The following is a 16,536-nucleotide window of genomic DNA, read 5'->3' as shown; positions in this document are numbered from 1 at the left end:
TCAAGGGCTTGCCTAGCTGGGCAGCTTGTGCCAAGTGCTTTTGTGGCTGCACCTTTGCTGGTTTGGTGTCGGTCTTGCTGGGCCCCTCTGCGAAGCGCATAATGATGGAAGACTTTCATGTCATAAGTCAGACACTATGGTAAGACTGAGCACAGCAGTAAAACACAAGGTAGTTATACTTCATCAGTGCGGTTTCTCTCAGGTAATGATTTCAAAGAGACTTGAGTTTCAAGATGCACTGTTCATGTATATTTTAAGAAGCACTAATAAATAGGCAATGATGAGGGCCATAGACACTGTGGTTGACCAAGGAAACTTAGTGCAGTAGATGAAAGACACATCATTTTATATCACTTTAAAAATGGAAGATGTCCAGTGGTGCCATGAGCTCAGAAATGACAGCACTTTTGGAGAAGTTTAGCCAGGTTCTCTGGACTGAGGAGTCAAAATTTGAAATATCTGTTTATAACAGAAGACAATTTGTTAACTGAAGAGCTGGAGAGTGGCACAATAAGGAGTGTCTGCTGGAAACAGTGAAGCATGGTGGAAGGTCCTGTAAGTTTGGCTGCATTTCAACTAATGGAGTTGGTGATTTGGTCAGGATTAACCCCCTTCCCAACACTATATATACCGGTACATCCTATTTACAGTGCTCGCAAATGAACGTACCAGTATGTTATGGTGATTAGGCGACCACACAAGCTTTACCTTCTCAATCACCACTGTGACTGATAGCAGAGCTCCTACTGTAACAGCCAGGGACAGTGCCAGAAACCTCCCTAGCTATTTAAACCTCTAAATGATGAAATAAATAGAAGGTTGAGAGGGCAGGGACTTCCTCTCTCACCTCAATCAGAATCACTGCAATGTGATCACGGAGAGACAATGGTTGTCATGGCAACCAAAAGTCAAATAATAATTTTCGGGTCTGTCAAGTACAGTGACGGTCATTTTTGCATACCATACTAACAGTATAATAAAATTGGGCTTGGGCAGATCAGTCAGATTGCTGTATGCCCCAGGGTCGCATCGCAATCCTTGGACTGGCCATCTGTTCTCCTGACCTGACCATGACAGCTGCATAGAAATACATGCTGTCACACTCAGGTCAGGAGAGCAGACAGACGGTCCAAGGATTGCAATACGATCGCATCACAATTCTCAGGCATACAGCAGTCTGACTGAATCACTGACACCGGCAGAGGGGTGGGCGGGATTATGGGCAAGGGAAGGGGTGAATATTCAATTGGCATTAACATACATTTTAATTGCCAGCATGTGACAATCAATTTTTAGGGGCTTACAGCAACACAATGGGGTAACACACAACAATAAAAGTTAGATAGCCTAAAAGCAGGGCTGTGGAGTCGGAGTCGGAGTCATGGAGTCGGAGTCCATTTTGGTGGAGTCGGTATAAAATGGACCGATTCCAACTCCTAAAATATATAATAAATTGGGTACAGTAGTTCAATGCAGTTTGTGGGGAATATTTTTTCATAAGAATTTGGGAAAGTTATGAAATGTCCTATAAACAGGGTTGGACTGGCCCACCGGGGGACCGGAGAATCCTCCAGTGGGCCCAGGCACTGACCTCTGCTGGCACAGTGAACATGCATCACATGTGCCAGCGATGCTCTTACAGAACATGGTAATATACAAAAGCTATCAGGGCACAACAGCGCTGTGTTACTTACAACTAGTGCGAGCTGCAGTCTGCAGCAGGGGAGCGGGTCCTCAGTGTGATCAGTGCTGCGCTGTGCTCTCTCAGTACTTCACTACTCCTTGCAGCTCCTTCCATAATTTAACAAACCGGGAGAGCGCAGCGCGCATCACTGATCACACTGAGGACCCGCTCCCCTGCGGCAGACTGCAGCGTGCACTAGTTGTAAGTCAGAGCTGCTGCGCCCTGATCACTTGTTATGTCACCGCTCTTCCCTGCATTCAAGCAGCAGGGAGAGCGTGCAGCTCTGGATAAGCTCTTGTCCAGCCAGCTTTGTTTATGTCCTCACTGGCTGGACAGCACAGCTCTGGTAATGAGCTGTACTCTGATTTAGGCTGTGTGCCCACGTAGCATTTTTCAAGCGTATATGCTGCGGAATGTGCCCACGTTGCATTTATGAAGCAGAAAATTTCTGCTGCATAAATGCAAGTCCTCTCCCGGAAAAACGCATGCGGAATTCCGCACGCGTTTATCGCGCATTTTTCGCGCGTTTATCACGCGTTTTCCACATGCGGAATTGCCTTGCGTTTTTTATGCATTGGACAAAGGCAATTCCGCTTGCGGAAACGCAAAATTAAATGACATGCTGCGGATTTTTGAACGCGGCATAAACGCTGCGGAAAAATCCGCAGCATGTGCATAGAACTTGCGGAATCCCATTGGGGAACATGGGGTGCGGATATACATGCGTTTTTCAAGCGTTTACGCTGCGGAAATTCCGCAGCATATACGCTTGAAAAATGCTACGTGGGCACACAGCCTTACAAAGCATGCACCCCTCCCCCACAGTGTAAACACTGGCAGCAGAGGGAGATAGACGAATCCCTGTTACAGCTGTCTGCAATGATTGAAGGAGTCCCCCCCCCTGCCAGCCTAACAGTGAGTAAATGCAAATGGGGAGCCTTTAGTCAGGGATGAAAGAGGGGCAAGGGGTTAAGTTACTTAGGGATGAATGAGGGCCCTATTCCCTCATTGCCCCTTTCACCCCTTACTGACTGCACCCCATTCCCCTTAGTGAGGCTCTTCCCCCTTTATCACCCCTGACAGCAACCCCCTCCCATATCACCCCTGGCTGCACCCCTTAACTGATCTCCATCCCCCTATATTACCCCTAACTGCACCCTTGCCCCGTATCACCCCTGACATAATCCCCTCTCCCATATCACCCCTGGCTGCACCCCCTCCCTGTATCACCCCTGGCTGCACCCCCTCCCTGTATCACACCTGACTGCACCCCCTAACTGATCCCCATCCCCCGTATCACCCCTGACTGCACTCCCTCCCCTTATATCACCCCTGACTGAGCCCCCTCTCCCTGTATCATCTCTGACTGAACCCCTTCTCCCTGTATCATCCCTGACTGAGCCCCCTCTCCCTGTATCACCCCTGACTGAGCCCCCTCTCCCTGTATCACCCCTGACTGAGCCCCCTCTACCTGTATCACCCATGAATCAGCCCCTTCTCCCTCTATCACCCCTGACTGACTTAGCCCCTCTCTCTCTATCACCCCTGACTGACTTAGCCCCCTCTCCTTCTATCACCCCTGACTGACTCAGCCCCATCTCCCTCTATCACCCCTGACTGACTTAGCCCCCTCTCCCTCTATTACCCCTGACTGACTGAGCCCCCTCTCCCTCTATCACCCCTGACTGACTTAGCCCCCTCTCCCTCTATTACCCCTGACTGACTAAGCCCCATCTCCCTCTATCACTCCTGACTGACTTAGCCCCATCTCCCTCTATCACCCCTGACTGACTTAGCCCCATCTCCCTCTATCACCCCTGACTGACTTAGCCCCATCTCGCTCTATCACCCCTGACTGACTTAGCCCCCTCTCCCTGTATCACCCCTGACTGAGCCCCCTCTCCCCATATCACCCCTGACTGAGCCCCCTCTCCCCATATCACCCCTGAATGACTTAGCCCCATCTCCCTTTATCACCCCTGACTGATTTAGCCCTCTCTCCCTCTATCACCCTTGACTTAGCTCCCTCTCCCTGTATCACCCCTGACTGAGTTCCCTCTCCCCGCATCACCCCTGAATGACTTAGACCCCTCTCCCTCTATCACCCCTGACTGACTTAGCCCCATCTCCCTGTATCACCCCTGACTGACTTAGCCCCCTCTCCCTCTATCACCCCTGACTGACTTAGACGGAGAGGGGGGCTATCACATCTGACTTACTAGAAGTTTTTTTCCACACTGCTAACAAAATGAGGCCCTTCATAAGAAGTTATGGCCTTAAATGTGGCAGAGAGATTTAAGTAAGGGAAAGCTCTTTTTTGATATCACTAATAACGCCATACATAAATGATTAAGGGCCCCCACAACTATTTTTGGATGCATTCACATAATGCATTTGCTGCAGAATTTCTACAATGGAAATCCCACAGCAAATTAACAGCGGTAATATCCACACAGATATTGTGCAGATATTGCTGTGTTTACTGCTGGTACACCTTTACCATTGAGGTTCCCACGTTCAGGATTCTCTGCGGTTTTGATGATGCGTGTTATGCAGCGTCAAAACTGCAGCGGCCAGATGTTACAGCATAGTGGATGGGATTTCTAGAAATCCCATGTCCACTATGTGTGCATCTCAGGCTGCGGATCACCCGTGGATTCTGACATGCGGCGTATCTTTCAGACCCGCAGCATTTCAATTTCTCTTACGGGTCTAGATGTGAACTTTCCCCATAGACTAACATCTATGAGGAAAGTCCGCAGGGGAAAAAAAAATGGCGCCGCTCATTAGCATAATGAGGGCGGAAGTGCTGCGGCTCCACTGCAGCGTCGGCGCCACAGCGGCTTCACTCTGTGGGAACGTAGCCTGACTTGATCCTTTTGTATTGCAAAGGATGAAGTCGGTGGTGAATATCCGCAGCGTATATTGACACATTGTTCATGTGAAATCCGCAGCATCGGTGAATTCACGCGCTGGATTTTCTCAGCCTATGGATGAGATGTCATAAAATCCCATCCACTTTGCTGGTGCTATAAAACATTGGTTTAGTGGTTATTACTCATCAGGGGCCATTTATCATTGAGTTTGCACCAAAATGTGGGCACCAGCTCTTTCGATAACAATAAGAAGTGTACTATCTTATATTATACCCTGATATTAGGGTGTTACCACACAATTCGTGGTCTTGTATTTATTTCTATGTAGCTATGTAGTGGCCCCCAAGAATGATTTTCTCTGGTGGGCCCAATGTACTCCAGTCCGACGCTGCCTATAAATGTCTGTCCTATTCCTGATCTAAGGGTCTAGACTTTTAGCTGAGATGAATCTCTGCTACAGTAAATGTATCACTTAATCATGAGCCGCGTATGAGGGAGTCGGAGTCAAGGAGTTGGAGTCGGTGTCATGGAAACTGAGGAGTCGGAGTTGGAGTCGGTGTCATGGAAACTGAGGAGTCAGGAGTCGGAGTTGGAGTCGGAGGTTTGGCTTACCGACTCCACAGCCCTGCCTAAAAGGGCTGTGCGAGCCCTATTTCAGGATACTACTAGTATGGTATGCAAAAAATGACCTGACAGATTCCCTTTAAAGGAATCTGTCACCACATTTGACCTATCTAAACTATTAATATGGGCATACATGTTATAGACTGCTGAAAAAAGTCCTACCGGTATGTCTCATATCAGATGCCTCATTGCTGAGAAATCATCTTTTATCCCTTTATGTAAATGACCTCTTCCAGGCTCTGGGGAGGACACTGCCTGGAAGATAACGCTGACTTCAGAGCTTATTTTCATAGAAGGGGGCATTACCAGTGGGAGACAAGTAGCTAACACAGAACAGGAGAAATTAACTTTGTATTCTTGCATACTGCATTTTTTGCAGCTCTCTGAGCTCTGCTGTAACAATATTACACCCTGTCTGCCTGTGATGGAAGCTGAGAGGATGTGTCAGGTATAATCACACACAGCTCTGCAGGGAGATCGGGAGAGCAGAGAACGGACATCACACATCACATTGGGAACCAATACACATCACACTGGTAACCATCACACATCACACTGGTAACCATCACACATCACACTGGTAACCATCACACAACACACTGGTAACTTCCCTTTCATGTAAAATATGCTTTGGGGTGGAGTTATCTTTCAGACAACGTCCTCCCCAGAGCCTGAAAGACATAATTTATATAAAGTGATAAAAGATGATTTATCCACAACAAGGCATCCGATATGAGACATACAGGGATCACTGTCCTCAGCAGTCTATAACCTGTATGCCCATAATAATAGTTTAGATAGGTCAAATGTGGTGACAGATTCCCTTTAAACCCTTCCATAAGCAGGGTCTAACAGGCTTTCTGTTAGTGTAAGACTCACAGGTCTAATACCCTGCATATACATTAGACAAACAAGTCCCATAGAAGGACTAAAAGAAAAGAAAATTGTAAAAATATAAAAAGCAAAAAGAGAGAAAAATGTGCGAATTTTTTTTTTACTTAAAAAAAGACGTTTATTTATGTGAAAACAAAAAGAAGTACAAGGATTTGGTATCACTGCATCCGGAATGTCCTGATCATTAAAACTGTCACACTGTTTAACCATTTCATCTAACACCGTAAATAAATAAAAAAATGTCAGAAATGTGATTTTTCATCATGCTACCGAACAAAAAGAGATAAAAACTTTGCATGCAAATAAAAATGGTGTCACGGAAAATGACATCTCATCCCACAAAGAAGCAAACTCCCACTAGAGAGTAGAAAAATAAAAAAAGCTATAGGTTTCAGAATATTGCGATAAAAAAATATTATATAAATATATATGACGCGCCCCCTGGGCCAGTGTTGTTTGGGGGATACCCGGAGCCGGATCAGATGGGGGTTGTAGTCTCCGAGTGGCGGTGACCCGGTCCGTGCCCAGGGTGTCAAGCTCAGTGTGTGGCAGTCCTACAGATGTTGCTGGATGTTCTTTAGTGTCGACTACGCCACCCGTTGATTTGCGGTCAATACGGCCGCCGCTGCAGCAGGGTCCGCTGAGGCTGGTGGTGTGTGTGCAGCTTCTGATAGTATAACCCCCAACGGGAGGGGTATAGCCTCAGGGGGTCAGTTGTGGAGGATGGTGGTTGTGAAGGTGCAGGATGAATCAGCAAGAAGACTCAGAGTCGGGCTGTGCAGTTCAGGGTCTTTACTTACTGCTGTTATTCTGGTCACTCCGGCCTTGAGCGACTGCCCGAGCCGTGCTGCGTCCACCAGGTCCTGGACTCGGCCAACTCCCAAGTAATTCTGGAGCGTGATCCTGAGCTCCCTTTCTGACGTTCCTTCTCTCTGGCCTTCCCCACCAGGGATCCACCTAAGTCCGGCTCCCTCGGGCCTCTTGTTGGTAAACCCTTGTCTCTGGGTTCCCTGACCCTATTCTTGGTCTGCCTTCCGGGTGGATTTAGTGGGTGGTCGTGGCAGATCCTGCCCACGACCTCCGGTCTCTGGCTGAGGATTAGTGCCCTCCACCAGCTTGGGATCCGGTACCCTTGTTCCAACTCTTCACCCTCTGGTCTAATTTTGGGATCTTGGAGTTCTCTCTTCTCCCCCTCTGGGTCCTTCTTTCTCCTCTCTCTCTCTGGGCCTTGGAGCTGGCTGAGCTTCTCTGCTCTGCTCCTCAGGTTACACTCTGACAGACTGACCCTGATCTAAGATGGTTCCCACCTTATATACTCCCTCTATGTGTGAGCTCAGGTGACCAGCACCCAATGAGCTCCTAGCACTACCCAGACTGCTCCCCCTATCTGCCCCTACACTACTGGGATGTTCCACCCCCCTCCCACTCCAGCCAGGGACAGACACTGTCGTACCTGCACATTTCTCTAGTGGGAGTACCATTGGTCTGTCCCCCGGAAATGGGATGTGTGTAGTGCATGCAGCCTACTGAGCTCAGTTCCACACTCCATCCTTACCCGGGAGTGGAATATCACACCTCTGGCTGAGGTGCAATACCCCTGTAGCAGCCGAATCCTCAGGGTGCTACATATACACACACATATATATATATATATATATATATATATATATATATACACATTATTATTAGTGATGAGCGCAAGTGCTTGTTACTATATTTTGCCTAGGGTGTTCGGCTATGCACAGGGTATTGCTGTTAGACAGCCACAAAACATGCGAGGATTGCCCGTGTATATCAGGAAATCTCCGCATGGTTTGTGGCTGTCTAAGAGTTGCAAAACATGCCCCTGCAGGGACTCGAACAAGTCACTCGAGTACCCTGATACTCGGTGCATAATGGAGCACCCTAGGCAAACTCGAGTAATGAGCACTTGCACTTGTGGCACCCCAGAGGGTCTGGTTGCCACAGTGGTATTGCTTCCCTCAAAAGAAGTAATGCCATGTCTGGAGGCAAGCAGGGGTTTCCTGGTCAGAAACACAATACATGCAACACTTCCTGGCTCTAGACCAGCAAGGGGAGGACCCTCCCCTTGGAAACTGGCTCTGGAGGTGGGGTTAGTTTAGCTTAGTGTCAGGAGTCGAGGAGAGGACATCAAGGAGTGAGGAGATAGGGACTGGAGCTGGAGCTAGCTCGTCCTAGCCAGAATACACAGAGAACCGGACACCGGAGTCCGAGGCTGTGGGGGATTCCAGACCCAGCAGCAGATACCGTAGGGCAGGAGATTGCAGGTCTCCTGGCCCCCATCAGACGCCCGGAGGCTCAGCAGCACCGAGGGACCAGTACCGCCAAGGAGGAGCGAGGCATCCACAAGGCCAAAGTTGCCAGCCATATGGGTGAGCACAGCACGTTACACTCAGGAACGTGGGCTACAACACAGCTACAAGCAGAATAGCCAAAGAGTATAGTAAGAACGGCAGGCCTACAACCCAGGAGGGCTCTATGCTTGATCCCAGACTGACCGGACTCTTATCACTAGCCAGTACTCCAGTCCAGGCCTGTTTAAAGTGTCATCAGTAAAGACCCTGGGACTGCACTGTACGGACTCTGTGGTTATTTCTGCACCTAGACACCCTGCACAACCACCATCATCCACACACACTGTCCTGAAGCTACACTCTTCCTGTGGGGAGTTATACCACCCTTGCTGCCAAACCACCAGCTTCAGAGGACTGTTCCGCAGTGGCGGCCTCATTAGCTGCACTCCACAGGTGGCGTAGTCGGACATTATATATAACCTACACACCTACACTACCCTTGGATTGACCGCCCTGGGTCACTGACCGGGTCAACGCCACTGTGACTACAACCCCCAGCATCTACCGGCCCGGCTCCGGGTACCCCATGGCCCAGGGGGCGCGTCACACTCATCACTAATAATTATCTATGGATTCTGTAAAACTAGAATTATAATACAAAAAAACTTAAAATATTGTTTATGAAGTACAGACAGAGTAGCTGCACAGGAAAGAATTGACTCCTGTTTAACACTTATGTGCCAGTGAAGGCATAAGGGGGCATGTGCTGGTGCAAATGGTATCCAACAATGACAGTTACTTGTTAATTCCTCTGTAGACACCCTCCATGTCTGCTCTCCATCAGATAACCCGCTTCAGTTACCTGTTCACAGCGAGAGATGCAGGCAGTGATCAAAGGCCCCTAGCCTTTGATCTGAAAAACTATAACCCAATTTAAAACATGATTTTACAATAGACATGAATAGGAAGAGTCTTTCAAGCTATTTTTCAGTTGTCTTTTGAAGTCGTTCTTTTCTAAAATCCTCTTCAAAAATTCTTGGAAAACTTTTACAATTAATTTCTGTGGGAAATCCACTTCGCTGTTCATATGAGGGTTTTTTAACCGCTTTCTGGCCCAAGACGTACTAATACATATCTGTGCCCTGGGCCTTATGGGCCTGATTCGAATTAATACGCCCTGGTGATTTCGCTTGCACACAAGCGGTGCGGGCGAGATCGCTGCCGGGTGTCAGCTGATTGTTACAACTGACACCCGGTGCTATGTGCCAGGAGCGGTTCCGCACCGCTGCCGGCATATTAACCCCCGAAATGCTGCGATCGAAATCGATCACAGCATCCCAGTGGCAGGAGGAGGTAAGCGCTATACTTACGTTCTCTGACGGCGTCCCGCAGCGTCTGAGTCCGGTCCCGGGTGTTGCCATGGTGACCCGACGTCTTCTTGACAACATCCGGGTCACCAGGAGGCAGGAAGTTGCTTTGGTCATGTGCAGTCCATGACCAAAGTAACATCTCCGTGTGCAGCGCTGACAGCCTGTATAGCACAGGGACGGTTCTGCATTCCTGTGCTATACAGCCAATCAGGCTGCAAAAAGTGAAAGTCCCATAGTGGGACAAAGTGTAAAAGTAATAAAAATGTAAGAAAGTGAAAACAAAAATTGTAAAAATATTTAAAAAAAATGAAAAAATCAAAAGGACGAATGTAAATAAAAATGGTACCGCTTAAAACGTCATCTTGTTCCACAAAAAAAAAGCCGCCATACAGCTCCAACAACCGAAAAATAAAAAAGTTACAGCTCTCAGAATAAAGCGATGCAAAAACTATTCTATTTTCTATAAAATAGTGTTTATTGTGTAAAAGCGCCAAAATATAAAAAAATATATAAATGTGGTACCGCTGTAAACGTACTGACCCGAAGAATAAAGCTACCTTATCAATTTTACCACACGCAGAACGGCATAAAAAACAAACAAAAAAACAATTCCTGAATTGTTGTTTTTTGTTTATTCTGCCTTCTAAAAATCAGAATAGAAAGCGATCAAAAAATGTCACGTGCCCGAAAATGGTACCAGTAAAAATGTCAACTTGTCCTGCAAAAAACAAGCCGTCACATGACTCTGTCAGCCAAAATATGGAAAAATTATAGCTCTCAAAATATGGCGATGCAAAAACTAGTCTTTGCGAAAAAAATGCGTCTTTTAGGCTGTGTTCACACGATGCGTATTTCATGCGTTTCCGCGGCGTTTTTGCAGTTGCGTAAACGCCGCGGAAACGCATGAAAAACGCATGGTAGAAGGGAAGCAATGTTCCCCAATGGAAATCCGCATGTGCTGTGCCCATGATGCGGATTTTTCCGCAGCGTTAACGCTGCGGTCAAAAATCCGCAGCATGTCAATTAATTTTGCGGAAACGCGGCGATTTCGCCGCCATTGACTTGCATTAGAACGCGCCAATTCCGCAAGACAGCATTTGTACTTGCGTAATTGGTGCGTTCTAATGTGCGGATGGTACCCGGGTGTGGAGGAGAGGAGAGTCTCCTCCACACCCAGGTACCATTAAAAAAGCTGTAAAAAAAGAATAAAATAAAAAATAAATGTATTCTTACCTTCTGTCGGCCCGCGCAGCGCTCCCGCTTGGTTCCCGGCACTTGCAGTGAGTTGTAGGACCTGCGGTGACGTCAGAGTCATGTGACGGGTCACGTGACGCTGACGTCGGCAGGTCTTTCAATTCAAAGTTGCCGGCGAGGGAGAACAGATTGAGCAGGACAGCGCGGGCCATCGGAGGTAAGTATATACACTCTCTCGGGTCACACTATATAAATCCATGCTGTTTGCTGGTTGCTGTTTGCATGGATTTATACAGTGTGACCTAGTTATCAAGCACTTTCCAGGTGATGCTAACATCGCCTGGAAAGCGCTTGTCAATCTGCATGCGGAAACGCATGTGAATCTGCATGTGGATCCGCATGTATTCTGCAGGAAAAACGCATGCACAATCTGCATGCGTTTTTTCTGCCAGGGAGATGCAGAAATGATGCAGAAATTTTCTGCTTCATTTCTGCATCGTGTGCACATACCCTTAGTGTGTGACAGCTGTCAATCATAAAAACCTGATATGATTCTGGTATTGCTGTAATCGCACCGACCCAAAGAATAAAGACGTCTAATCACTTATACCGCACGAGGAACGGCGTAAAAAATAAACTCTAGTGTTAGCATCGGTCTAGGGTTAGGGTTAGGCTACACTGTGTTCCAAATTATTATGCAAATAATATTTTCTCAGATTTTCCCAAATTGCCTATGAATTGCAGTCATTGTAATTTTCAGTCAAATTACTATTAGAGTACAATTGAAAGGTTTTTGTACAAACTGCCTATGATAACAGTATATTTTTAAAAAATAAAACACTCAAACTGCACTCAAAATGCATGTTCCAAATTATTATGCACAGCAGAGTTTTCAACCTTTTCATTTTAATAAAGAACAAAAAAATGGTCATTTTTGAAATTATAAGCATTAGCAGGTTATTACACACTGAACTATAGGTAATTTGGGAAAATCTGAGAAAATATTATTTGCATAATAATTTGGAACACAGTGTAGGGTAAGGTTTGGGCTAGGGTTAGGTTAGGGTTGGGCTACGGTTAGGGTTGTGCTAGGCTTAGGCTAGAGTTAGACTTAGGCTAGAGTTAGGCTAAGGTTAGGGTTAGGTTAGGGTTAGGCTAGGGTTAGAGTTGGGCAAGGGTTGGGCTAGGGTTAGGGTTGGGGTTGAGATTTTTTCAGAAGTAAAGAAAAAAAAATGCCGATGATATGACAACTAATGTTGAGCGCAAGTGCTACTTGAGTTTGCATTGGGTGCTCGGGTATACACCGAGTATAGCAGGTGCTCGAGTGACATGCTTGAGTCTCCGCCCCAAATGTTTTGCCGTTGTTATACAGCCAAAAATCGTCGCTGGGATTGCCTGCCATGTACGAGCGATCCCTGCATGTTTTTTTTTGGGTGTCTAATAACCGTGAAACATTCGGGCAGGGACTCGAGCATGTCACTTGAGCATCCGAGATACGTGGTGCATACCTGAGTACCAGATGCAAAGTCAAGTAGCGAGCACTTGCGCTCAAGACTAATGACAACTTATTCAATATGATGACCTAATGTTATCAAATTCTGTGTTGTACCTCTGGGTTCAAAATGTTCACTATACCCCTTGATAAAATCCTGGAGTGGTGTAGTTTCCAAAATGGAGTCACTGGGGGGAGGGAGTGGTGGTTTCCACTATTTAGGCACATCAGGGGCTCTCCAAATGCAACGTGGCGTCCCCTAATTATTCAAGCAAATTTTACATTCAAAAAGTCACACAGTGCTCCTTCCCTTCCGAACCCTGCCGTGCGCCCAAACAGTGTTTTTTTTCCCACATATGGGGTATCTGTGACGCGCCCCCTGGGCCGTGGGGTAACCGGAGCCGGGCCTGTAGTTGCTGGGGATTGTAGTCACCGTGGCAGTGACCCGGTCCGTGACCCAGGGCGGTCAAACCAAGGGGGTAGTCTATGTGTACAAATGTTAATGTCCGACTACGCCACCTGTGGAATGCGGTTATTGGCAACCGCCGCTGCGGAGCAGTTCGCTGAAGCTGGTGGTATGTGCAGCAAGGTGATGTGACTCCCCACAGGAGGAGTGCAGCTTCAGGGCAGCGTGACTGGATGATGGTGGTGATTGTGCAAGGCGTTCTACTGCAAGGAACACAGAGACAAGATAGTTCAGTCCCAGGGTCTTTACTCACTGTTGTTGTAGTTCAGATTACAGGTACCAAGCAATCTTCCCCTGTTGTGCTGTGCTTACTCAGTGAGGGGTTCAGTCCACCCTCAGGTATTTCCAGAGCACTTATCAGGACCTCGTTCTGTGTACCTTCCTCTGGCCTCTTCCTGCAGTTCACACCCAGCGCCACTTCTATCCGGTACCCTTGGGCCTTGGCGGGCGACGTATGTTCCGTCCCCTGGGTCCTATGTGGCTACCTTCTTAGTGCAACTGATGTGGACTTGTGGCTACAGCACTTGAAACACTGCAGCCTCCGGTTCCTAGTTAAGCATTTGCGGTTTCTCTACTAGTTGAGGGACCCGATTCCCTGTTCTGGCCTGACCCCTCTACCTCCTGGTAGCAACGGGCATACGGGTGGCCTTCTGCACGGCCTGTACCCCTAGGGTCCCTTCACTCCTCATTCCTGGAGCGGTCCTGCTCCCTCTCCTCTCTCTCAGGCTCAGGCCTCCTGACTTGGCCCGCCTGTGGAGCAGAGCTCATACAGAGCCTCTGCTCCCTGGCTTCTCCTCAGTCTGTCTGACTGGAACTCCATGGACTCGACTGCTGAACCAAGATGGTTTCTTGTTTTTATAGCTCTTACACATGTGCTCCCAGGATCTACATCCTCCACCCCATCCCCTACTTAGTTCCGTATCTCTAGGTGGTTCCCCCCACTCCAGCCAGGGACCAGGGACTGTGCTCTCCCGTAGGAGCCATCTCGCCCTGTCCCCCGGAAATGTGGTGTAGTGAATGCAGGTGTTAGGGTCCTGAGCTGTACTCCTTCCTTACCTGAGAGTGAGATACCACACCTCTGCGTGAAATGCAATACCTCTGTGGCGACCGAACCCTCAGGGGCGCCACATCTGCTTGCCCAGGGGAAATTGCACAACAAATTTTGGGGTCCATTATTTTCCTGCGAAAATAAAAAAAATTGGGTCTAAAGTAACATTTTTGTGAAAAAAGTTGAATGTTCATTTTTTTCTTCCCCATTCCAAAAATTCTTGTGATGCACCTGAAGGGTTAATGAAGTTCTTGAATGTGGTTTTGAGCACCTTGAGGGGTGCAGTTTTTAGAATGGTGTCAAAATGGGTATTTTCTGTCCCTAAAAAAATGGTTTTCTAAATTTTGTTGTAAAATTAGAAATCACTGTTCAAATTTTAACCCTTATAGCTCCCTATTAGAAAAAAAATTTGGGTTCCAAAATTGTGCTGATGTAAAGTAGACACTTGGGAAATGTAATTTATTAACTATTTTGTGTGACATATCTCTCTGATTTAAGGGCATGAAAATTAAAATTTTTAAAATTGCGAAATTTTCAAAATTTTCGCCAAATTTCCGATTTTTTTTCACAAATGTGAAAAAAAGTGATATAGAAAAATTTTACCCCTATTATAAAGTACAATATGTTATGAAAAAACATTCTCAGAATCAGCAGGATCCGTTGAAGCGTTCCAGAGTAATTACCTCATAAAGTGACAGTGGTCAGTACTGTAAAAATTGGTCTGGTCATTAACGTGCAAACAGCCTTGGGTTGTAAAGGGGTTAAACATTTATTTTCCTAAAGAAGTTTTGACAAAAGAAAAAAAAATCCTGGTGGAAATAATGTGCATGTCTCATGTAGGAAGCGAATCCTGATGGAAACCTCTCTAAACTAGTCACTCTCCAATCAAAAGGCTGCAAAGAAACGCTTCAAGAAATAAACTCTTCAAAAACTCACGAAGCACAGCTTCCAGAAAAGAAGAACTCCATGAAAAACTTCAGAAAAAAATGAGCATTTCCTGAAACTGTTTCTGCTTGGAAAACTTGTGGTTTTTGAACACCTTAAAAAAATTCAGTGTGAACTTAGCCTTATAGTGCTTTTGAAAAATAAAAGCTGCGCTGCAGTTTGTAAGTATGGATACAACGGGTTTTTCTTTTTAGACAGTTTTCAGAAATCTGATCCATTATTTTTCTTCTTCCTTTTAAACGGGTGATTTCTTTAACCTGCACAGTGACTCACGTGACACCATGTGACATACATTATTTGCACAGCCTCGCTGGGTTCCAGTGCAGGCAGCTTTCTCCTAAGGACACGTCTCCATGGCTTTCCTAGAACTTCTGCTGTTTCTTCTGCTGTTCCAGACAGGTAAGTGTTATTGTGTCATATGTAGACGTGCCTTCTTAGCACCCAAATGGTAGTGCAGGTGTGGAACTCTGATACAGCACGGAAAGTTTCCTGCATGTTGTGTCCTGCACTGTATACGGACACTGGGGGCCACTAACCCAACGGCGTCATTATACCGCTGTGCTTTAGCTTTGTAAACATGATCCTGTCAAAATGGGAAGTTTTGGCTTTAGATAGTAAAAGCACTTAAAAATTTTGCACTACGCACGACAATTTTTAATACTCATATACAAAAGAATGGAGTATGTTTTCTCTGTAGCCAAGATGTAGACAGCACAAGCTGCTGAGCTTAGTGATTGGCTGCAGCGGTGCTGTGTGCTGTCGACACTGAGACCCGAGCAGCAGTGGGGAGCCGGATGAGTATTATCTGTATTTATTGTATTAATAGAATACAGTCATTTACAAGACACTTTCTTAAGAGTGGATAATTGCTTCACACGTTCAGTATTTGGTCAGTATTTTTGATCAGTATTTGTAAGATAAAACCAGGAGAGGAACAATCAGAGGAAAAGTCTCATAGAAACTCGTCACCACTTCTGTATTTATCACCATCTCCTGGTTTTGGTTTACAAATACTGAGGTAAAATACTGACCAAATACTGATCGTGTGAACGTGGCCTTAAGCAAATACTTTTGAGAGGTAGAAATGAAAGTATTATTTTCTTGCTGTCGCTTGCAGCTTCTGCCCTTTTTACTCCTCCTCTGTACAAAGAGAAAACTTCCTGTTAGTCCACATTATCACTTTCAGTATTCGGTCAGTATTTTTACATCAGTATTTGTAGCCAAAACCAGGAGTGGATGATAAATACAGAAGTGGTGACGAGTTTCTATTATACTTTTCCTCTGATTGTTCCTCTCCTGGTTCTCAAATACTGATGTAAAATACTGACCAAATACTGAAGGTGTGAATGTGGCATTAAAGGGGTTATCAACTCTTAAAAAAGTGCCGATAAGTTGTCATGACAGCTGGGAGTTTGCAGAAGACCCCCGTGACTGTCATCACAATCCTCCTGTGAACGCTGGCCCGTGACCGGCGTTCATAAAAGATTGTGATTTCACTATACATATCAGTGCAAATTCCCTGCTATGTATAGCCCAAGCAATCGAGGGATCACAACTTCAAGTCCCCTAAGGGGACTATTAAACACAGTAAAAAAACAAGATTTAAAATATAAAAATTTTTTAAAAAA

The 16,536-nt window shown here is 46.3% G+C and overlaps 1 protein-coding gene across 2 annotated transcripts in view; it reads left to right on the top strand.

The window, feature by feature from the left end:
* Positions 1 to 15,169: 15,169 nt before the first annotated feature.
* Positions 15,170 to 16,536, top strand: part of LOC141162502 (uncharacterized) — a 104,607-nt gene continuing 103,240 nt past the window's right edge. For both annotated transcript variants that reach the window (XM_073648672.1, XM_073648673.1), the window contains exon 1: positions 15,170 to 15,307. In XM_073648672.1, the coding sequence (XP_073504773.1) occupies positions 15,262 to 15,307 (46 nt within the window). In that variant the 5' untranslated portion in view covers positions 15,170 to 15,261. The remainder of the gene's footprint in view (positions 15,308 to 16,536) is intronic.

The sequence above is a fragment of the Phyllobates terribilis genome, unplaced genomic scaffold, assembly GCF_046119375.1.
Source record: "Phyllobates terribilis strain yellow unplaced genomic scaffold, ASM4611937v1 Scaffold_9__5_contigs__length_417890890, whole genome shotgun sequence".
Taxonomy (NCBI): Eukaryota; Metazoa; Chordata; class Amphibia; order Anura; family Dendrobatidae; genus Phyllobates; species Phyllobates terribilis.
This window is presented reverse-complemented; position numbering and strand designations above follow the sequence as displayed.